The sequence below is a fragment of the Candoia aspera genome, chromosome 17 (assembly GCF_035149785.1).
Source record: "Candoia aspera isolate rCanAsp1 chromosome 17, rCanAsp1.hap2, whole genome shotgun sequence".
Taxonomy (NCBI): Eukaryota; Metazoa; Chordata; class Lepidosauria; order Squamata; family Boidae; genus Candoia; species Candoia aspera.
In genome coordinates, this window is record NC_086169.1 from 6,130,162 (window position 1) to 6,154,249 (window position 24,088).

The following is a 24,088-nucleotide window of genomic DNA, read 5'->3' on the forward strand; positions in this document are numbered from 1 at the left end:
TTACACATAAAAAGGTGGGAATAATAATAACAATTTCGTAGATATTTTAATTGTTCCAATGGGCAGGTACCCTGTAAAGAGGGTCCCCCCCCCCAAAGATGAAGCTCAGCCACGCTTTTTTTCTCTTTTATTGACGATTCTGCCGACGAAGCGTTCTGCAGGACCCCGAGGCTGGCACGCTGAGCGTTTGAAAGAGCCGGTGGCGGATTTTGGCCGCTCTAGGAATGAACTCTCCCTCCCTCCCTGAGCCTCCCATTCAAGCGCGGCCGCCACGCCCCTCCGGCGCGCGCCCATTCACAAGCTGGAGCCGCAGCTCCGCCCACTTCCTGCCTTTCTCTGTTTGGTGGCAGAGCCCGAGGCGGTGCCGTAAATAGTCGAATGGAGGCGCGGGATTTTTTCTCCCCGCCCCTTTTTCTTGTTGGGCTTTTTCTGTAGTGGCGCGAAAAGGAGCCGGAGATGGGGCCGGGGATTATGGATGCCGTGGTGGCCGACCTCAAGGTCTTCGGGCTGGATTTCGCGGAGGGGGAAGACAAGGACGCGATTGCCGAGAAACGTACGGGATCTGGCAAAGGGAGCGGGTGGGGGAGAAGGCGGTAAAGAGCAAGTGGTGGAAACCGGGCGCTAGTCCTCATGAAAAAATGGGAAGGAGGCGTGGTTTAAGCCTACAGCTTGCCTATTTTTACGGTAGCCTTCCGTCCCTTCCAATAAGTAAGCCAGTCAATCCATGAGAAACCAATTCCTGCTGGAATTCCGGGTGCTGTTCTTCCAAGGTAGACTGACACTGAATGGGGAGGCTTCATGACGGCCACAAGCACGAGCCAAGGATTGGGTGCGAATCAGAGGTCTGCCTTGATCGTTAAACTATGCTTCCTTCAATTCAGAGTTCGTTTTGAAGTGGGGCACCCCAAGACCCCTGTGGCGGGATCCCCAAATCCTAGCCTGGGTTTTGGGGCGAAACTCTGAATTAACTCCCCGTTTCTGAGTTTTGCACAGAAAATGGGATTGTAACATAACCAGACAGGCAAGGATGGCAGGCTGAACCTGGTTAACCCCAACTGGGGCCATTGTATTTATTAATGATTTATTAGGCTTGTACACTATGCCAGTTTTCAAGGATTTGGCGCAGTTAATAATACAAACATAGAACAATGAAATGAAAGCAGCCACCGTTAATATCTAAATGACACAAAATATATGTATACTCGCACATATATATGTGACACACAATTTATAAATAATTTATTTATTCGTCAAATTTTGCCACTGCCCGTCTTCCCCCAGAGGAGGGACTCTGGGCAGTTTACAATAAAGGTAAAAGATTTAAAATGCAATAAAACCATAAATAATACATGAAATATACGATAAAAATATAAAATAAAATCCTGGTGGCAATGCAAGTTCTAATTCGGTTCGTGAGTATATGAGGGCCATTTTAGGGCACCAGCCGTCCCCAAGAATGACTATTCCCTTTCCCACCCAAAACACAAAACAATCTAAAATCCAGATCATACAGTTCCATTATTAAGGCAGGATTGGAATTTGGATCTTACAGCTTCTAATCCAGCACCTTTAATCCCCACGCCTCTCTCTTGGCATTCACCACAGTGCCCGTGGCATTGTGACTGGGTGAAATGGGAGAGGGTTCGGCCTGGGGAAAAATTGCAGGCGTGGAATCCCGTTGCAATTGCGCGAGGCCAATTCAATGTCTGGTTACTTGCTCTCTCGCAGTAGAAGAATGCTGCGCGGCGGGATGGGTGACCCAGTCGGAATTAGGGGACGAGCTGATCGCTTTTGCCATGCGCAAGGAGATCCTTCTTCTGACTCTGGAGAACTTATATGCCTTCGAACACGAGGTAGGAGGAGATGGGGATGGGCTTGGCTTCATGTCTAGCTGTGATCAGTGACTCTGGTTTTAGCTTTGCCATAGCTGAGGAGGCAATCTGCACCTGTCTCCGTCCTGAGATATGAGCCTTTCTCTCAAATGAAACAAAGGTTCTAGTCCTCAGGGTTCGGATGACTTAAATAGGGACGTCTTTCTTGGGCTGGCTCCGAGAGGGGTTCTCTCTAGTTGAATATTGGCAATGCCGATGCTGGTTGCAACAGTTTTCCAGATTTTACAAGTAGGAATTTGTCTGGCCCTGCTTAGAAAATCTGGGAGCAGCTAAATTAGTACCTAGTAATTTAGTTCTGAAGCATTTTGGGGATTTTTTTTTTCTTAGTATGTTATTATTTGCACCTATATTGTATTTTAGCCCATGTTATTTATTGTTTTTCCCAGTTTCTCTCTCTCTCTGCTTTACAACTCTTGATGTGAAGTTTACAAAATTCCAGTCGGTGGTTGTAATAAAAGATATTGATTGGATGGATCTTTTTCCATTATAATTAGGCCAAACTCAGTAAGGCTAACCAATAAGGGATAATGCAGGGACAGGAGAGAAGTGGGCTCCGCTCCTCACTCAATTTTAGCATGACGGTGGACTAGTTAGGTAACGGCTCAACTTAGCCCACCTCGCAGGATTGTTGTGAAGCTAAAATAAGGAGAATCCCTCCCGCACCTGTCCTTAAGCTGGAAGACAAAAAGGCAAAGTTTTGGTGTTAAGAGGAAATGAAATGGTTAGGATAAAATTAGGAAGTAGACCAGCTTGGAAGGAGAATAACACAAATCAGTGTTTCTCAAGCTTGGCGACTTTAAGAGGTACGGACTCTAACTCCCAGAATTCCCTAGCCAGGCTGGGGAACTCTGGGAGTTGAAGTCCACACCTCTTAAAGTTGCCAAGCTTGAGAAACACTGACCCAAACACATATTTGTAACAAGTTAGCATTGTTCAGTGCAATCCTGACTAATTATGGTTTATGTAGCAAACTAGGGTCCAGCAATTCAGGCTTGGTGCAATGTGTGGCTCAGGACCCACTGCTTAAAATATTGGGGGGCTTTGTGGAAGTCCCACTGCACAGGGTTGTTTCCCAACATTGATTGCACAATCCTGGGCCTGTTTGATTCAAAGAAATGACTAGCCAACACAATTGCAACTTTTTGTGTTTCTGTTTTCCTTTTAGGGGCTAAACAAGAGAGCCACGAGGCCGCCCAGGAGGAAGGAGGACCGGTGGTCCGGCCTGGGGGACATCAGCTCCGTTCAAGAGCCGTATCCTCTCTGAAGCTGGGAGAACATGGCAGTGCTCCCTAGTGGTCAGACAATTTTGGCCCAAGCCAGCAGCTCAAGAGACACCTTGTGGTCTCTTTTCCTAAGGGCCTTTAAAGCAGAAGTGGACGATTGGACACATTTCGAAAGTTTAAACCAGCTCCGTGGGAAGGGTAAAGTGAGGAGGGGTCTAGAAGAGAGGAAATTGGAGGGGTCTAGAACAGGGTGTCTAAAAGAGTGAGTTGCGGGTCTCAACTTTTTCTGGCTGGGGATCAGGCCGCCGTGGACCCCAAAACTTGAAGGGGGAGACCCAAAGTTCACTGAATTGTCTTTTTCGGATATGTCTGGAGGGGAAAATTATGAATAAATGGGAATTAGTTAAGTTTTGATTTCATGGAAATGTCGATTCTGTCCAGCACCACCACCCCGGCCTGATTTGTGGAGGAAAGCTTGTGGTGTTGTGGATTTTATAGAGGGGCCTCTATTTGGTGGTTGGGTCTTAACTCTTGGCAGTCTGGACGTCAACGAGGAAGACGAGGACCTGCTGGATGCCTACGCGTCGCCCTCAAAAGTAAGCGGGCAAAGGTCGGGTCTCGTATCTCCTTCAGGGTGACTTGCAGAAGGAGTTCCCTGCGGGGTTTTATTTCAGCCTGTGGCAAAGCGCCGGCTGCCAAGCACGAAACAAACTGAAATCCTGAGATAGACTGCCTCTCAAAATGGAGGTTCTATTGCTAATTATTGCAGCTAGGAGAAGTCCTGCTGGAAAAGGCCTGGCTCCCCGAAGCTTGTTCTCCATCCCTTCCACGGCCATGCCCAGCAACAAAGGTTCAGCGGCATTTAACTGGCGTGGGGAAAAGTAGGGCACCTTGATCAGCGCTGCTGAAAAACCAGCTCTTTTGTGGTGCTGTTGATTTATATTTCTTTCCCTCTTTCTTTTTTCTTTCCTTTTCCTTCCTTCTTTCTTCCTTTCTTTCTTCCTTTCTTCCTTTCTTCCTTTCTTCCTTTCTTCCTTTCTTCCTTTCTTCCTTCCTTCCTTCCTTCCTTTCTTTCTTTCTTTCTTTCTTTCTTTCTTTCTCCTCTTTTCTTTCTCCTTTTTCCTTTTTTGTCCCTGTCTATTTAGATGGTGAGCTAGGAAGGAAGGAAGGAAATAAATTTGTGTGAGAAAGAAGAGGGGGAAGGAAGGAAGAAAAATGAAAGGATGGAAAGAAAGGAACAAAGAGAAGGAGGAAGGAAGTGGGAGGATAGATGGAAGTGTATTATGTGAGGAAGAAGAAGGAAGAAAAGGAAGGAAGGAAGAAAAATGGGAGGAAGGAAAGAAGGATATTTGTGAGCGAGAAAACAAAGCCAAGGAAGGGGGGAGAGAGGAAAAAGGGCTCTCCTTGTCTTGCAGCCCTCTCAGAAACGTGCCATCACCACGCCGGAGAACCCCTGTTCCAAGCGGACCCCCTCTGGCCGCAGCCCCCGCCTGGCCTTCTCGCCCAACAGCTTCTCGCCCAGGTAGGCATGGCCGAGCCCTTCCAAAGGACCCCCGCTTGTTTTCTGCCCTTTTGCCTTGGGAAGGCCAGGTTCGCACAACCACTTGGCAGGCTTAGGCATAACGTGTTGTGTGAATCTGGTACTTTAGCAGGTCAGTTGTTTAAGAAGAGAAACAAAATTAGGGTTAGTATCTCTTTGTTCCACTCTGTCGCTGCCAATCACTTTGCCGGCTATAGTCATGGGGCTATAAAGTTTAATAAAGAGGGGAGGGAGGGAGACTATAAGGACTGGGTTGGACTGGGAACCCAAAAAACCTACTGGAAATTGCATGGCTTTGTCACAGTGACCAGAAGTTGATCTCAACTTGAAGGACGTTTAACTTTTATTTTTGAATAGAGTAAAGTAAATAATAAAATGAAGCTAGCATGGCAAGGGTTAGAGGTGTTTGACTAAGACTGGGGAGACCTTGATTCGAGTCCGCCCTCAACTATGGAGGCTCCTGGGGTGTCTGGGACCAGTCAGGTGTTCTCATGCCAGCCTACCTCACAAGGTTGTTGTAAAGATCTTTCAAAGGGAGACCTCCAATTTAACCCCTTGGGTTCCTGGAAGAGAGGCAGGATATAAATCTAATTCTTGATTGACCAAAGGGATGATTTTTTAAATGTTTTCCTTCTTCCCTTCGGAAGTGCCACCCCTTCCCAAAAGTACGGCTCCCGGAAGAATCGTGGCGAAGTGGTGGCCTCTTTTGGGTCGGCACCAGGCACCAGAAGCACCAGGTCTCCCCCTTTGGTTCGGGTGTACAATGCCCCCCATTTGCTCACCAAACCGTACAAATTTATGTTCCAGGATCTGATGGAGAACCGTGATGGTAAGGGAGATTTTTTGGGGGGAGGGGGGGGCACGCATGTTTTAAAGCCTATTTGCCCCAGCTGTTTTTTGGTTCAGCAGGAAACTCACATAACCCTGGTTGACCATCTGTATGTAATAGCTGGCCTCTCTTGCTGGGATCCAAAATGACGGCAAGATTTTGGGCTGAACGTTTCCGCCATTCCAGCAGGGCTTGCGAGAGGCAGGAATTGGCTAGAACTAACCTAGAATTATACCCTGGTTTGGTTGGCACAGTATGCTAAATGACGGGGTTTGGCTTGGGCTTAGTGCCGGTTTAAATCCCACCGTTGTGGTTGGAAACTCAGCGTGCAGCGTGGCAGAAAGTGCCAACCCAGCCATTTGGGGTTTAGTCAATGACCATGGTTAAGCCAAGAATGATAAAACACATTATTTATTCATTTATTATATGTAGATGCTGCCCACCCCACGGGCTCTGAGTAGCTAACAAACAAACACCATAAAAGAAAACCCCTTAATAAAAAGAAATGCCCTGAAATCATAGTATAGTCAGCTACAGTCAATAATAGTATGTTTCCTTGTTTTTAAATGTTTTTACCAATTTGCAAACGGCCCAGAGTTCAAGGAGTCGGGTGACATTTTATATAGACAGACAGACAGACAGACAGACACACACACACACACACACACACAGAGGTAGTCTTCACTTAACAACCATTCATTTAGTGATGTTTCAGACTTACAACAGTGCTGGAAAAACCGACTTGTGACTGGTCCTCACACTTACGACCATCATGGCATTTTGCCAGTCACATGATCACGATTCAGGCGCTTGGCAGCTAGTTCAGTTATGACCCTCGCAGCGTCCTGTGGTCATGTGATTGCCATTTTCGACCTTTCCAGCTGGCTTCTGGCAAGCAAAATGAATGGGGAGCCATGTGATTCGCTTAACGACCACTGCAAAAAAGGTCATAAAATTGCATTGGATTTGCTTAGCATCTGAAATTCCAGTCCCAGTTGTGGTTGCTAAGCGAGGACTACCTGTACACACACACGTACACACACCCACCCACTCCTCTTGGTCTAGATGGAAAAACTAGGTCTTAACTGCTCTCCTAAAACGCTGAGGGCAACAAACCAGATCTTTTCATTTGCAGGTTATGAGAATGCTTTTAATTTTTATTATTTTCCTCTATTATTTTTTTTCCTGCAAGTGCTGTCCTACAAGATTGAAGAACTGGGAGATGCTCTAAAGGCGCATTACAAAATAGAAGAATTTTCCTCTGTCATCGTGCCGGTGCAGGTACGTTGCGTGGCTTTGATTTTACAGCACAGGCATAAGAGGGCTTAAGGACTGGGGCAGCCCCACTGATCCACACCATGCCTGTGGGCCTTCTGGTGGGTCGGGAAGCATTTTGCACATGCTCAGAGGTTACTTCAGAAGGGCTGAGCTGTAGTACTTTCAGGTCAGGGCGAAAAAATGGGAGGATCAGCCTGTTCCTTGGTCCAAATGAGTTTTACTGGCCCAGTTTCTGTGCCCATCCAGCAGTGCTGAGAATTGGTAAGATCTAGGTTTAATGCAACTGCCCATAAAGTGCCAGCTGGAGGGGAGCTTCAAAAAAACATTCTTTTCCTCTCCTGGATTCTCACAGTACCATAATTTGCAAAGGTAGGGAATTTGAACCCTCCTAAGCTGAGCGGGGAAGTGGGGGATGTTTAACCTTGGCTCCAGAGCGTCATATCGAAGGTCCTTGTGAGGGGAAGGTCCCTGTTTTTACATGTTCGTGGCATTTCATTGTTTTTTTCTGATTTTTCCCCTCTTTCCACGTGCAGGCTTTGTAGTTCCCCGCAACCTGCCACTTTCCAAACATGGGGGAGCTACAAAACCCAGAACAGTGGTGTTAAAATTAATTCCACCCTAAAAGAAGGCCACTCACAACTGAAAATATAGTCTCCTTTAAATTGAGCTTCATTTTGTAGACACATTCTTGTTTTCATGGCAAAAATGTAGAAGCGGTTTCCTTTATCTTTTTCTGGTATGTTATCTTGACTTGTTAATCTAGCCTATTGGCATGGGATTTCCTTGTGGTCTCCCATCCAAGCCCTAACCAGTCCGACCTTGTTCAGCATTTTGAGATCAGCTAAGCTCAACCGCTGAGCTGTCGATCGGAAGGTCGGCGGTTCGAAACCGCGCGGCGGGGTGAGCTCCCGTTGCTCGTCCCAGCTTCTGCACACCAAGCAGTTCGAAAACATGCAAATGTGAGTAGATTAATTGGTACCGCTTCGGCGGGAAGGTAACGGCGTTCCGTGAGTCATACTGGCCACATGACCCGGAAGTGTCCTATGGACAACGCCGGCTCCAAGGCTTTGAAACGGAGATGAGCACCGCCCCCTAGAGTCGGACACGACTGGACTTTACGTCAAGGGAAACCTTTACCTTTAAGCTCAACTAAGTGCTGCCCTCTAGAGGGCATATGTCTCTTTTGTGCCCAACTCTGGCTCCTGGTGTTTTCCTGACCATATCCAGGTTGTTTTCTCCATCATTATATGGGAGTAGTGTGACCCTGCCTCCTCTTGCAGCTCCTTAACCTGCTTCTGTGGATTTCCTGGTGGTCTTCCGTCCAAAGACAACCAATCTTTTTTTCAAGCTCATCCAGGGCAGGTTGGATGCTGCCAAGGGTTATCTTAGTCTGGTTAAAAATCTCCCAGTTCAGCCTGATTCTTAGTGACTTTATGGATGCATTCATATCATATTGCAGAGATTTTTTAGATGTAGATGTAGATTTAGATGCTACCCAACTCCAAAATGACTCTGGGGCGGGCGGCTTAAATTTTCTTAGCAATAATACACTGCTGTGCCCCGGCCTTTTGCAACCTAGCCACAATTGCTTTGGGATTTCTTAGTGGTCTCCCATCCAACTCCTCATCAGGTTCAGACAAGGTCAGCCAGATATCCAGAGTGCATCTCTGACTGTGTCTCTCTGTGTTTTTAACGCCCACGGGAAGGAGTCCGTGACCGTCTTGGGCCAGATTGGCTGTGATTCGAACGGGAAGCTGAACGCCCACTCAGTCATCCTGGAAGGGGACCACGAGCACTCGTCGGGGGCCATGATCCCAGTCAACATTTTGGAGCTCTTGGACTATTCCCTGTTCCCAGGACAGGTGAGAGCTGAAATGGAGAATGATTTCAAAGCCCGGCTTTTAAATTGTGGCTTATTCAGAAACTGTGGCTTGTTGTGGCCTGAATACCCAAGCCATGTTCCCATCTCTCCCTTGCATGATCGGACTGCTTAGAGATGGATATTTTATCGGTGAATAAAACAAACCAGCCAAATGCGCAGAGGCAAGACAATCTCAAGGGCCTCCCTTTAAGCCACGCTTGAAGAAAAATAACCCCCTCTTCAATTATTTTAAAATGAAGATCAATAATAAAAGTTAAGGAAGGAAACTGATGAATTCTGGCCGCCTCTCCCTGCTCCAAAGTCGTAGGAGAAATCTAATTTATTTCAGATTTTTTCCCCCCCTGTGTTTTAATTCCCAAGTTTGGTTCCAGGTCCATTTATCATTTTTCCCCCCAATTTTTAATTCCCCAGGTTGTAGTCATGGAAGGGATGAACAGCACCGGGAAGAGGCTGATCGCATCCAGACTGTACGAGGTGATTAAAAGACCCAAGCTGGGCTTAAATGCTCCGCCGCGCTCTTTGAAGTGCATCATGGTCCAAAAGTTGCCTGGTTTTTACATTAAGCTGCAATTATTTATTAAAAATAAGCCTCGGCGGTTTGGGCATCACCCCAGCCAGCAGGGGGCAGGTTTGGAATGTTGAGACTCCGATGCAGGCGCGCTCTCAAAATGGCTGCCGTGGGGGCGGGGCAATTGGCCAGACATTGGAAAAACCAAATTAAATTGGTGAATGTATGATTTCTCTTCTAGCCTCTTGGGTTTTTCTTGGTCTTTATTTTCTGGACAAGTGACCCCCTGTTCCTGGGCTTATTTATTTCCTAAGCAGGAGCAGCAAACTAAAGCAGGCAGTTGAGTTTAATTTATCTCTGTATGAATAAATAAATATAAAAACACACATTTTTTCTCTCTTCAGGGGGTGCCACTTCCCTTCCACAAGCCAACAGAAGCGGCTGCAGGTGTGGTACCCTTTAGCCAACTTGGTTCAGCTGGCACGTGACCTTAAATGCAACTCTGGCTTGTTGCTGGATTTGTCTGTATTAAGCCATGGTTTGTTTAAACGTGGTTAGTGGAACAACTCCCAGTTGGCCAGGTTCACACAGCATGCTGAGACAATCCTCTGGGAGGAATATTAAGGAATTATTAATATGGGGTTTTATGAATTGTTTTTCTTGTCTCCCTTTTTAACCCATATATGCATGCTTTGAATTTTATTGCACTGTTTACGGTTACTGTATTTTTTTAGAAATAAAAATGCATTAATGATAATCATATATTAACGCTAATATAATTGTACGTTAATAATATATTACTAATGCATTTATTTCTAAAAACAATTAAATAGTGCAGTGGTTTGCTTCACTATCAAATTATTAATGATAATGAATAATTTATTAATGACTTTTATTTCTAAAAAATTACAATAACCAAACAGTGCAATATTTGCTTGCATTTTCCTGGGGATGGTTAGTCTCTTAGAAGGACCCTGCTCTGCCTGCAAATCATAAAGAACTTCCAGCCATCGAGGTTTTTATTATATTTATTTTACTGTGTATTATAGTGTTTTACAGTTTATATTTTAAGTTACGTTTTATTGTAAACCTCCCAGAGTCCCTTTTGGGAGATGGGCAGTGATAAATTTGATTAATAAATAAATAAAATAAAATAAAATATCAAATTATTAATAATGAATAACTTATTGTTAATGATTTTTATTTCTAAAAAATTACAGTAACTATAAACAGTGCAATAATGCGCTTGCACTATCATTGAGTTATTATTAATAATAATAATTTGACAATAATGCACGCCAGCAACTCAAACCCCTGTCAGAATCTGGCTGGCTGGAACACCAATCTTGTAACCCTTCCAGATTCAGAGCCGCGGATGGTCCTGGTTTCCTGTGGCCCCTACACCACATCCGACAGCATTGCCTACGAGCCCATGGTGGACCTGCTTGAGATCATCAACAGGGACAAGCCGGACGTTTGCATCTTGGTAACCAAGATCCTTCCAAAATCCCAGCGGGCTGTGGGATTTGCCACCCAGCCAGGGCTTTGCTCTGAGCTGACAGCGCGGTGCCTCGCTTGGGCTGATGAGTGGGAAGGATTTGATAGGCGTTAAATTAGCCAAGTTCGGGGTAAGAGAGTTGAAATTCGGCCTCGGAATGTTACCTTGCATCCCTGGAAAAACTGGGGGTTGAATTGGGATGTAGGGGGGAGATTCCCTGGGCTGAAAAGTCAAGAAAAATTGGTTGCGTCAACAGGTAGTCCTTGCTTAACAACCATTCATTTAGCGATGATTTGGGCTTACAACAGCATTAAAACCCTGATTTGTGACCAGCCGTCACAGTTACGACCATCACAGCATCTCCGTGGTCACATGTCTGTGATTCAGGCGCTTGGCAACCAGTTTGCATTTACAAGCGTTGCAGCGTCCCACAGTCATATGATCTCCATTTTCGACCTTCTCAGCCAGCCTCTGGCAAGCAAAATCAGTGGGGAACCACATGATGCACTTAATGACCACGTGGTTCACTTCACAACCATATGATTTGTTTAACGGCCACATTGGCTCACTTAATGGCTGCTGCAAAAATGGTCATAAAATTGGGTCGGATTTGCCTAATGACCGCACCGCTTAGCAACGGGTTCCTCACCCCGTATTGCTAATCTGCAATCCAGCCAGAGTTAAGGATGCTGGGAATTGTAGTCGAGGGCCATAAGATTCCCGACCTTTGGACCCAGGTAACTTTTCGTTCTGCTTGGTCAGAGTTTGTGTTTTGCAAAAACTTCCCTTTGGTGCCTCATCCTTTTTCTTTCTTTTTTTCTTGTTACTGCTTGCTTGATTTTTCGGAAATGGTGGCCTCAGTTAATCAAGATTTGGGCTGTTTTTATCTCTCCCTTCTCATTAACCCTGGCTTCCTTTCATCATTTCCAGCTTGGACCGTTCCTTGATGCGAAACACAAGCAAGTCGAGGTGAGTGTGAAGAGGGACAGATGGAAATTGAAGTGGGCGGATTTGGAAATTGTGCATGTTTTGTGAGTTCAGGAGCTAGCTTTGGGCTCCAAACCAGGACATCGGGGCCTAAAAGTTTCAGGGAATTCTTTCTGGTCTCCCTGAATGTTGTTTTTCAGTTGAAAACAGTAAAATAAAAGAAAAACACCCGTGGCCAAATTCTTCCAGAATGTCGCAGCTGCTGTAAGTAAGCGCAGCAAAATCTCAACAAGCTGTTTGATTCTCTTGGTGGATTTAAGCTCAAAAAGCAGAAGAAGTCTGTTTTCCCCCAAATTGGTGCTGTCTGGATGTCCTTGTCCCCAGCTAGTAAAAAGCCATTTTCCTGCTGGTTGGGAATTGTCATTCCCCGGATCTGGAGGGTATTAAAATGAGGGAGGTTGATGCTCGGCAGAGCCTTCAGTCAAAACTCAAACTTCAAATTAGCTGCTCAACAGACTGAGCGAAATCAGGGGAAATCCCTTTAAATCAGGTCAAAGCAGCACTACGTACTTCCGAATCTGTCCAGTTTCTCCAGGGCTAACCCCGAAGACACCAGGGACTAAGCCTGCACAATGTTGTTTTCAAGCGAGTGATGAGTCTTCCTAGAGAAAGGAAGGAAGGTTCCAGTCCTCATGGTTGTCACAATTTAAATGAGGGCCATGTTTCCTCTTACATCAGACTGTTGGCCCCTCTGGCCTGGCAGCCTGCTTGCAGGATGTCCGTCTTTCCCTGCCCTGAACCTGTCAGGATTTGAACTCGGACCTCCAGGCTACAAAATGGAGGTTCTGTATTGATTTCCAACCAAACTGATTTGCTTCTAGGAAGGGCAGCTCATTGTTTCATATGATGAGGTCTTCAGAAAGTGTTTGAAGACCATCATCGAAGGCACAAGGAGGTAAGGAGCCAACTTTTTTTCAAACTACCTGTGCTGTTTGCACTGGGGCAGAGCATCTTTGCCAGCTCAGTTTCAGGCAAGGAATGTTACCTCACATCCCTGGAAAAACTGGGGGCTGAATTGGGAGGTGGGGGGAGATTCCCCGGGCTGAAAAGTCAAGAAAAATTGGTTGCATTAACAGGTAAGTAAAGGTAAAGGTTTCCCTTGACGTAAAGTCCAGTCGTGTCCGACTCTAGGGGGCGGTGCTCATCTCCGTTTCTAAGCCTTGGAGCCGGCGTTGTCCCTAAGGACCCGTCCGTGGTCATGTGGCCGGCATGACTCACAGAACGCCGTTACCTTCCCGCCGAAGCGGTACCAATTAATCTACTCACATTTGCATGTTTTCGAACTGCTTGGTGTGCAGGAGCTGGGACGAGCAACGGGAGCTCACCCTGCCGCGCGGTTTCGAACCGCCGACCTTCCGATCGGCAGCTCAGCGGTTTAACCCGCAGCACCACCGCGTCCCTTTGCATTAACAGGTAGTCCTCGCTTAACAACTGTGCTTTTAGCAATGCTTCAGACTTACAACAGTGTTAAAACCCTGACTTGTGACCAGTCCTCGCACTTATGACCATCGCAGCATCTCCGTGGTCACATGTTCGTGATTCTGGTGCTTGGCAACTGGTTCGCATTTACAACCATCGCAGCATCCTGCAGTCGCATGATCTCCATTTTTGACCTCCCAGCCAGCTTCCAGCAAGCAGAATCAATGGGGAACTGCATGATTCGTTTAACAGCCACATTGGTTCACTTAAAATGGTCATAAAATTGGGTCAGATTTGCATAACAACTGCATCGCTTAGCGACTGAAATTCCAGTCCCAATTATGCTCGTTAAGCAAGAACTACCTGTAAAAGTGGCTTGTTTTCAGTGTGTGATTATGTACACGCTTGCATACATTTAAAAACGCAAGTGTGTGTCATCCCAGGTTCTCCGGGCCTCAGTCCAACATCTTGTTCCCAGTTCACACAAACCCGTGTCTCTGCTTGATCCAAAACAGTGCCGGCTCCCACCTGGTTGTGGTTCCTTCGCTGAGAGATGTGCATCACGTCTGCATTTATCCCCAGCCACCCTTTGCCTACGAACTCTCCAAAGAGGACCGACAGGTATTTCTCACTCGGTACAATTGAGAGATTCCAACTTTCCATAAAGGTTGATTGGGCCAGGAATCTTGCTGGGCTAAATTCCGAAAGGAAACTTTGGATAAACCTTGGATGGATTCAGGATGGCGTCTTCCCTTTGCCTTTGTCCTGTTCTCTTTGCAAGTGTCAGAGCCGTTCAGAGTACCTTTTTGCACACGTTTAACTCAGCAGTTTGCAAAGCATCTGCCGGAAACGTGATGCCGTGCAAAGGATTCGAAGCAAAATAAACTTTTGGCTGTTAGAGATTGTCTTTAAAAGCATTTGGGCCTGGCCAGCATCCCTGGATTTGGGGCGAGGACGGAATATTTGCTCATTTTAATTGCTTCGTATTTTGCATGTATTTATTTACAATTTCAGTTTCTCTGGCTGTCCACCTCAGGTTCCTGACTTTGGGTGGCTAACTTAAAACGTGTGTATGTGTTAAGAAGACTGGAGCTTCACCCATTAGTTTTAGTACTTTTTCTCTAAGTTGTACTGCATGGCAAAACTTGGTGATTTCTTTGGGGTGGCCCAGGATTTGGCAAAATAACCCTGAGGGGGGCCCACAGGTTGCCCATCCTGCTGCTAAAATGGAGACAGAAGGGAAGATCATGGCTGAAGAATGGATGAGTGGAGAATTTGCCCCTGTTTCTATTTGGCATCCTCAAACTTAGTTAAAAGCAAGCAGTCTTTTCAAAAGGGACCCCCTCCAGATATGTAGGATGTAAGGCTTGTTAAGACACATACACACACACAGAGGTGTTTTTTCTCATCTCTCTGATTCAGTGTTTCTCAACCTTGGCCAGTTTAAGGTGGGTGGACTTCAACTCCCAGAATTCCCTAGCCAGCACTGGGGAATTCTGGGAGTTGAAGTCCACCCACCTTAAACTGGCCAAGGCTGAGAAACACCGCTCCAGGTGGATTGAAACTCCCTGATGCCTGGCTTTGGGGCTGCCAAAAGTACATCTTGCATCTTTACTCTGAAAATTTGGGGGTGTTTGAATTACTCCCTTCCACCCTTATCTGATCCAGAAGAGAGTTGGTTGGATTGCTCCTTTTGAGAACTGTCTGGTGGTTTCATTCCAATCCAGTCCGATAAGAAATGATTTAACTCGGACCAGGCCAAAATCCAGATCCAAAGGACAAAATGTTGGATTGCAGCTGTGGCTTTTCCTGGAAAAAGGGAGTTGGTTTCAGGTGTTCCCAACAGGTGCTGCGTAGCCCCACAAGGCCCAGAGACAGTAGATGAGGGTTTGGCGACCAGCAGGGGGCGATCCTGGTTTGAGCAAACCACTTTTTGGCTTGGAGTTGCAAAAGCTTGCATTTTTTTCCCAAGAAAAGTAAGGAATTTCCTGCCCCTTCTGATGGGAAGCTGAAGATGTTTTCCCAGAAAAACCCAGTTGGATAGAGGACAGGAGAGTGATTTAGGCCTGAGCTGTGAAGCATTACGTTTAGGAAGGGAGAAAATAATAATAATTATTATTACTATTATTATTATTTGCCTCAAGCTGAATCGGGGAGAAATCTTATGTTGTCAGCATCTGTGTTCTGCTGGATTCCTTTTTTACCAACCCTTCCCCCTGCTTGGTTTGCTGTCCTGTTTATCCTACATTCTAAACCTGGATCGGTGTTTTCTTTTTGCAAAAAGATATGGGGAGGCCCAGCTTTTATTTGAGGGGTGCTTAAAGAGCTCTTTTACTCAGCCACTTGGCTGAAAAAGGGACTCCCTGGGAGACCTGCAAGGACCAGTCATAAGGTAGCTCCTAGCCCTGGAGTTTATAGCCCAAATGACACCTCATGAAAGGAAAGAGGCGTGAGGAGGGAGGAGGAAAAAAGCAGAGCTGAGCACTGCTGTTTCTGTTAGCTTGACTTCGCCGGGAAGGTGGGGGTGTACATTCCCTTATTGCTAGGAGTGTCCCCCCCAAGATGCTTTTGGCTACAACTCTTAATCTTGCCCAGCCGTTGGGGATCCTGGCAGTTGTAGCCCAAAGCATCTGGAGAGCCAGCAGCCTCAAGATACAGCTTTGAATTTGTACGGGCTCCTATATTATGAAAATATGGAAGTGGTAGAAGAGATTCTACAATTCTTCCTTGGGCACAAAGGGAGCTGGGTGACCTTGGGCCAGCCACTCTCTCAGCCCCAAGAAGGAGGCAATGGCAACCCACTTCTGAAAAACCTTGCCAAGAAAACTGCAGGGTCTTGTTGGGCAGTCTCCAGGAGTCAAGGCTGACTTAAAAGCACCAAAAAAACCCCTTAATTATTATTTATTTAAATTTATTAGCTGCCCAACCCCAATGGTCTCTACAGGTAGTCCCTGCTTAACAACCATTTGTTTAGTGATAGTTTGGACTTATGACAGTACTGAAAAAACGACTTACAACCAGTCCTCACCCTTATGACCATCACCGTGTTCCCATGTTCACATGATCATGATTTAGGCCCTTGGTTCACATTTATCACCATCGCAGCATCACACGATCACCATTTTCAACCTTCCCAGCCAGCTTCCGGCAAGCAAAATCAATGGGGAACCACGTGGCTTGCTTAACACGGGCAGTGATTCACCTAACAACTTATGCAAAAAAAGGTCATAAAATTGGGTCAGATTCACTTCATGACCACTTTGCTTAGCAACCAGAATTCTGGTCCCCATTGTAGTTGTTAAGCGAGGACTACCTGCATAGAAACTCAGCTGTTCTCAAAAGGGGAAATTGGCAGCTTCATTCTGGGTGGGGCAAGAGATGGGCTTGCTGCTTCACTTGGGATCTGTTAAATCCTCAGAAAAGGCAGAAATAGAACCGGCTACGCAACCAGACACACCCAGCAGGAAGGCTGCACCGTTTCTCGAAAGAAAGAGGCAGGCCGGGGATTCCCTTCTTCTGTGGAAGATCCAGGGAAGGCAGGAAGGCCAAGCATTCTCAGACCTCTGGTGCAACCTTGGCTGCTTGGTTTTAATTTCCCTGGGGGGGAAAATCCCCAGATAGCATTTGCTCAAGCGGTGGAATTCCCCAGCAGAATGAACTGTATCTGGTGGCTGTTTAATTCGCAGTTAAAGTGGTTCCGGGGGAGCCATCAGGGTGGATTGGAACTCCATCTCCCAGAATTCCATGCTGGTTGAGGAATCCTGGGAGTTGCAGTTCCAGCCCATTGGATGAATACTGGCTTGGGAAAAGCCGTAGTTGGCGTCCAGGTTTAGAAGGTCTTAGCTCACGTCCCTGAGCCGCATTTGACAGTCTTTTCCATTTCCATTTTAAAATACGTATTTGTTTAAAGCATTTATAGAGCTGCCGTCTGACGGCAGTGACTCTGAGGGGCGTGCAAAGAGTAAAACCACCATTAAAAACATCATGTGAGAGTCACTTTGGTGTTGTGGTGAAGGTGCTGGGCTAGAAACCAGGAGTCTCTGAATTCTAGCCCTCCCTTAGGAGCAAGTTGGGTAACTTTGAGACAGTCCCTCTGTCCCTTTGTCTCAGTCCAACCCACCTTGCAGGGTTGTTGTTGGGAAACTAGGCAGGAAAACTAGGTATGTTCACCACCTTCAGTTATATATAATAAAGGCAGGATTTCACCTTAATGGTCCTGCTAATAAACGGTCTTATTTTGTCATAATTTCCAATATTCTGTAATAACCCTCGCATTAAAACTTCTCAAAAGGGGCTGGCTGAGTCTTACTTCCCGGATAGTGCCCTGGGGTTGGAGTAGCGGAATTCATTCAGCCTTAAGTTTCTTTTCCACCTCTGCCGTAAAAAGAGAAAATCAACGTCCACAGGGGTTGATAGCTTCTAGGTTGGTTCAGGGACCGCCCTATGAACATTTGCCCAATTAATTTTTGTTTCCATCTTCTTTCCAAACCCCAGAGAGTGCTCTTCGTCCCTGATCCCTGCACTTTAGAGATCGACGGGGTGATTTTCGGCTTAACTTCGGTGGATGTGCTGTTCCATGTGGGAGCAGAAGAAATCAGCCGGTACGGACCAGAGGTGCGCGCCGGTGCCCTGCAAAAACCGTTCAGTTGTGCCCTCGGGAGTGAGGGGTGGAGGACGGGTTTCTCCCCCCTGCCGTGCAGACAAGCTGGCTAACCCTGTCCCCGTAGGGGGAGTCAAGTGGTTCAGGGACAGATGTCATGCTGTGTGGATCGGGGTCTTGCACAATCCTGGTTGCTTAAGAAAAAAAACCACCACCTCTGCTAATCTGAGGATGAGAGAAAATGAAGTCCCTTGCAGAGGGACGAGGAGGGATAAGGAGTGACTCAGGAATGGCTCAGAAGGGAAGGAGATAAACCCCATAGATTGAGGTCATTGTCTGCTGCCCCAGAGAGTCAGAGAGTTTGCATTGCTTTCAGAAATGCTTCTCGGCTTTATGCGATGGGTGCCTCAGGCAGAGAGTTCCAAACGCTCTTTATTAAAATTTGCAGTGCCCTGGAGCCCCAAGCCCCGTTCGGCCAGAGGAGTCCAGATTCCCCAGCTTTTATATGCTGGGGAAGTTATTTTGGGTGCCAAAAGCCTGCGCTGCGTAAGAAATATGAAGGGGCTGGGGAAATGCTTTAAGGGGGTGCAGCCACAGACCTACTCACCGCAAGGGAGTTTTATTTAGCCGTTCCTGTCCTGCTTCTTTAAAAAAAAAGAATCCGTTCAATCGTGCCAATTCTCGGAGACTGCCTGGATATGTCCCTACAGTTTTCTTGGCAAGGATTTTCAGAAGTGGTTTGCCGTTGCCTACTTCCCAGGGCTGAGGGAGAGTGGCTGGCCCAAGGTCACCCACCTGACTTTGTGCCCAAGGCAGAATTCGAACTCAGTCTTCCCATTTCTAGGCTGATGCTTTAACCACCACACCAAACTGGGTCTCCCCTTTCCTATTAAGACATTCCTAAAGCTTTACCCAAAAGATACCTTCAAACGTACCAGGAGTGGGTCACGTGTCACTCTCCAAATATTTTAAACTCTGATCCCATCAGCCGTACGGCAAGGCCAGTGACGAGAGAATGGAATTAAGTTTCGGCAATTAACTGTAGGTTGCCCGCCTTTGCTGAGCTGCCTTAAGGACTAGAATCTTGGGAGGTGTTTTTTTTTTCTCTCTAAGGAGACAAACCCTTTCATCCAGGGGAATGTGTTAAGGTTTTTTTTAGATAAAGCTGTGATTAGCTCTGACTAACCCGTGGGTGTCTGCAAGCAATGGCTGTGACTAACACGTGGGGTGGGGGGGTTGCAAAAAACGGTGGCTACGTTCTCATGGTCTCACACAAGGTGGGCATTTTATCACGATCGGCAGGATTGCGTTAGAGATGGACGCAGAAGCAGAGTTTTTTCCTATTTTCCCTGAGGTCTGAAGGGGTGTGCGTGTTCATGTGGGTTGGTTTGTTTTACAGGTAGTCCTCGCTTAATGACCACAGTTGGGACTGGAATTTTGGTTGCTAAGTGAAGCAGTCATTAAGCAAATCTGACCCGATTTTATGACCTTTTTACAGCAGGCATTAAGCAAACCATGTAGTCTTTAAGCGAATCACATGGTTCTCCACTGATTTTGCTTGCCAAAAGCTGGCCGGGAAGGTCGAAAATGGTGATCGTGTGACCATGGGATGCTGTGATGGTCATAAACGCGAACTGGTTGCAAGCACCCAAATCATAATCACATAACCGCGGGGACGCTGCAACAGTTGTAAATGTGAGGACCAGTCATAAGTTGGGGGTTTTTTCAGCGCTGTTTTAAGTCCAAACTGTCACTAAACAAATGGTTGTTAAGCGAGGACTACTTGTAAAGGTGCGTTAATTGCCTTCCATTCAGATGCGCTGCAGCTCAATTTCAGCAACTCGGTCCGGCATTTTTTTCTGGACCATCAGAGCCATTCAGAAAGCTGATTTGCAGAGTCAAGATAGAGAGATTTGTACATTTTCCACATCTTGAGCTGAGTTGAGGGTTTGCCCTGCCATTTCCCAGTTTAAATCAGCATGAGGATTCAGGAGCTTGAATGAATCAGGTTTAAACGGTCAGGTAAAATCAAGGGTTTGTTTAGAGCCAAACTTAATCCTCCTTTTGATAAATAGTTCTCTAAGCCGTCAGGTCTTCTCACCCCTTCCTGCATTTTAATCCTCAACACAACCCTGTAAGGTAGGCCAGCCCGGAAGTCCATTCAGCTATCAAACTTTTTTCCACTGTTTTCTTGCTGTCTTTTTTTTTTTCCCTGCCAAGCTCTTCCGGCCTCCAGGACCGTTTCTCTCGAATTCTCAGACACATCCTGACTCAGCGGAGGTAAGTTTGCGCTGTCCCCCCACCCCACCACGAATACACAAAACCGACACACTAAAAAGGCCGTTTGTGTCCACGACGGGAGGACTGGGATCTGAAGGGAGGCTTTCCGCATTCCCAGCCAGTGCCCGGAACAAAGGGAGATTCTAGTCCGGTTGTGAATAATAATAATAATAATTCTAGATTATTATTATGAATTATTCTAGATTCTGGTTATGAATAAACCACTGGTTAATGATTAAAAAAAATCTATGCCCAATTAGCTGTGACTTGGTGAAGTTTCAAGCGTGGGGGCTTTCTTGGAGATGGACAGGTAAAAGTTAAGACTTCAGACATGCAAATATGCACGGGTGTTTATGGTGTGGAAACTATTTGTAAAAAAGCTGCAAAGGGTTGAGAAGAGGGAAGGGGAAGGGAGAGAGGGAGGGGAAAAGAGAAAGGGAGGGAGGGAAAAGAGGGAGGGAGGGAAAAGAGGGAGGGAGGGAGGAAAAAAGAATGGAAGGAAGGAAGGTAAAAGGGAGGGAGGGAGGGAGGGAGGAAAAGAAAATGGGAGGAAGGTAAAAGGGAGGAAGGAAGGGAGGAAAAAAGGGAGGAAGGAAGGGAGGAAAAGAGAATGGGAGGAAGGAAGGTAAAAGGGAGGGAGGGAGGGAGGGAAAGAGGGTGGGGGTGTGGGGAGGCATCAGTGAGACTGTAGTGACCAGTGGGTGGGAAACAGCCAGGATGTGATCTCTGTGAGCCCCTAAAACAAGACCGGGGCCTTACCTCTTGGTCTACTTCTTGGCCAAACTTCAAATGTACTTTATTTGATTTTGGCTTTCCATATCTTGCCAACCCAGCCCTTGCCATTTGTAAACTGTGATTCGGTGGCTTAACCTGACCTATGATTGCAACCCATTGCAGCGGGCCATCATGAAATAAACCATGGTTTGCTGGGTTGCCCCATTCATCCTCGCTCTTGTTTGTCTGGAATTCGTTCCAGGATGGGCAGAGGGGTGCCCCCCGGATCTTTGAATCACAGCCCCCCTTGAGGAGAGCGGGAGAGCGCGGGGCTTCTGTTCCTTGGCGAAAACGTGCCGCGGGCCGGCCTTGGGAACACCCAGCCCTGCGGTTTGAGGCGGCCGACCCTCCCCGGAGGGGCCGCTGGGATTAGCCTCAGCGGTGGCCTCACAAAGGCCAGCCTGGCATCCCGTTGGTACTCGAGGGGTGCAGGAGGAGAAGGAACAGCTGCTGGGCGCGTCCGTGAATATGAGCAAGGGGCTTGACCCAGGACAGGGGGAGTAACTCAATCCCTTTTCTCCCCCCCCCCCTCTTAAATTCTGCACAGCTACTATCCTCTCTACCCACCCCCTGAGGACATGAATGTGGATTACGAGCATTTCTACCCTCACGCCTCTCTGCCCCTCACGCCGGACTTCTTGATCACTCCCTCTGACTTGAAATACTTCATTAAGGTGGGGAGAAGCGAAAGTATGGGCTGAGCAAAAAAAAAAAAAAAAAAGCAGGCCCACCCTTGGGGGTTTCATGCATGCACGCCCAAGCGGTTGGGCCTCACTCCTAAAAATAACCCAAGATTCCAGTCCTCATGATCCTGTTGAAGGATGGACTCAGATAGAGGCGGCAGAAGGTGACTGCTACCAAGGGCGGTGGTTTATCTCACTCCATGGTTGATTTAACTCCGTGTTGGAGGTAGTAGGACATGGGGGGCGGGGGTGCTGGGGGCGCCAGGCAGAGAGAAATCTCCCGGATCAAATTTGGAACTGTTTGTATGCAAAATATGTGCCTTGCTGAGTTACCGCCCTTCCCTGTTTCCAGTGTTAGGGTCCTCACGCTCGCTTGTCAGCGTTGAGCAGAATAGTGGGGGTCGATGGGGGCGTCTCTTAAGCCACTGCTGCTGCCGTTGAGCCTCCACGTTTAGAGGCTGTCTATCTTAGAAGAAAAAATGCTGGCCCTTTTCGGAAAGGGGGTGGTCATAACTTTGCTGGCTGCTGGTCAGAAACACCGGGCTGTCCTCCGCTGGAGACAGAAGGTGGCGGGGGGGCTATACAAATGGTCGAACCAACTTGACAAACCAGCTCTTACTCTATTTGGCACCTTGCCAACTGCCTCAGCCCTAAATCGTAATTTGTTTGCTTTGGGTTTAATGTATATTGTTAACATTGAGGCTAGTTTAACTATAGTTTATGGCTTAATGTGAGGAGTGAAATAAGCTGCTATGGTTTGCTTAACAACCCAAAAGATATCCTGACAGGGGAAGAAACCATTCCTTAGCTCCAGGCTTCACACTAAGCTACAACATGGTTTGTTTGTCCTTTAGTGGATTATGGCTTAATCAATTAGTCTCAGTTACATCACAGAGGCTTAATGTATTACTTGAACCCAGAACAGCTCATCCATGTATGTATAATTTAATTTTCTGTGCCCAGAAAATTACTATAAAATAACAAGATGGGTTGTATTGCACAAACAGTAGACTACAGGCAGTCCTCACCTAATGACCGCAATTAGGACTGGAATTTCAGTTGCTAAGCTAAGCAGTCATTAAGTGAATCCAACCCGATTTTACGACCTTTTTGTGGCAGTTGTTAAGTGAATCTGCAGTAGTGAAGGGGACCATGTGGTCATTAAGTGAATCACACAGTTCCCCATTGATTTTGCTTGCCAAAAGCTAGCCGAGAAGTTCAAAAATGGCGATCGTGTGACCATGGGACCCTGCAACGGTCATAAATGAGAACCGATTGCTAAGCACCCAAATCATGATCACGTGACCACAGGGATGCTGCAGTGGTTGTAAATGTGAGGACCAATCATAAGTCGGTTTTCCCAGCACCGCCGTAAGTCCATCACTAAACGAATGGTTGTTAAGTGAGGACTGCCTGTAAAACGTAGTTTGTGTGGCCAAGCCATCATGATCTGATTGCAATTGATCCAACACATGTTCTTAGAACAATCTTGATTTTAAAACTCTTGCGTTCTCCCACAGGACATCCTGGGGTGCATCTGCATTAACCCCAGCCGGCTGACGAAAGGACAGGTGGGGGGCTGCTATGGGCAGCTGTGGGTCCAGCCCCAGACCTGGGGGGCCGAGCGGAAGAGCCCGTGCATCGCTGCGCAAGTGATCAAGATCTAACCAGGTCCCGCCACCCTTCCCGTAAACTATGGACCTTTCGCTGAAGCTGGCCAAAACACGTCTAGCCATCAAGGGGATGAGTTTAGAGATGCTTCTTCTGCAGGCACGCGGCATTTTAGATCCCAAAGTCTAGGCAGCCCAAACATCTGGACAGAATCTCCTTAAGTCTGTTGGTGTTTCTTTGCTGGTTTCTTTGCAGCTGGATGGCATCCTCTGGGATAAATGTATTGTTTCTGTTGTTGACACCTGTATATATGAATCCGTTACTTTGGGTTAGGTTCAAATCGTTTTTCGCGGCATGACGTTACGGAGTTCCTCCAAATTGCCCCACGAATAACTGCTTTTTGCCGACGCATGGTGGAATGCTGGTTTCTCCAACCTTTTGTTGCAACAACCACCCTGTGGGGCGGGGTGGGCTCAAAGTGACTGGCTTTGAAGCATCGGGCGCATTTTCATGGTTGAGGACTCGCCTGACTTGAATCTTCCCATCTAAGCCCAACACTTCAATCCAGTGTTTCTTAACCTTGGACACTTTAAGATGGGTGGACTTCAGCTCCCAGAATTCTTTGCTTTGCTGGCTGGGGAATCCTGGGAGTTGAAGTCCGCGTATCTTAAAGTGGCCAAGGTTGAAAAAACTGTTTTAATCATTGCACTGCAGTGAGTTTCATAACTTAGGGAATTCATTGCCACCAAAAGCAGACTGGCGCTGTTCATTTGATGCAGGAAAGCTCATTTTAAAGTGCAGTCGTAGTTTGGGGGTTCTCTCCCCCCACACCCCGCAATCCCACAACGGCAAGACAGCTGCCTTCAGCGGGCAAAAAAAATAGTTGAAGGATGCTGGTGGTGAGAATGAAGTTGGTGGTGAGCCAAAACACACATTCTGTCTACCTTCCAAGTCTTTCAAACAGTTTCCCAAACTTCCCGCAATCAGGGGGCCCCAGAATTACCAAGTTAAATGCCAATTTTTGGAGGTGGTGTCCTGTTTTGCATTAAGTAAAATCACTGCTTGGTTTCTGCATCGTTTCTCA

General features: G+C 46.8%; 2 protein-coding genes across 2 annotated transcripts in view; both read left to right on the top strand.

Annotated features, from left to right (window-relative positions):
- Positions 1-24,088, top strand: part of CAPN1 (calpain 1) — a 242,784-nt gene that overhangs the window by 35,937 nt on the left and 182,759 nt on the right. The window lies entirely within an intron of this gene.
- Positions 414-23,155, top strand: POLA2 (DNA polymerase alpha 2, accessory subunit). The gene is made up of 18 exons (XM_063317078.1): positions 414-553; positions 1,729-1,853; positions 3,058-3,143; positions 3,654-3,711; positions 4,531-4,637; positions 5,303-5,484; positions 6,677-6,765; positions 8,469-8,624; positions 9,056-9,118; positions 9,557-9,599; positions 10,514-10,638; positions 11,581-11,619; positions 12,459-12,532; positions 13,572-13,677; positions 17,551-17,657; positions 19,877-19,936; positions 21,258-21,384; positions 22,914-23,155. Exons 1-18 carry the CDS (start codon positions 457-459, stop codon positions 23,058-23,060), a joined length of 1,791 nt encoding a protein of 596 aa, XP_063173148.1. The 5' UTR covers positions 414-456; the 3' UTR covers positions 23,061-23,155.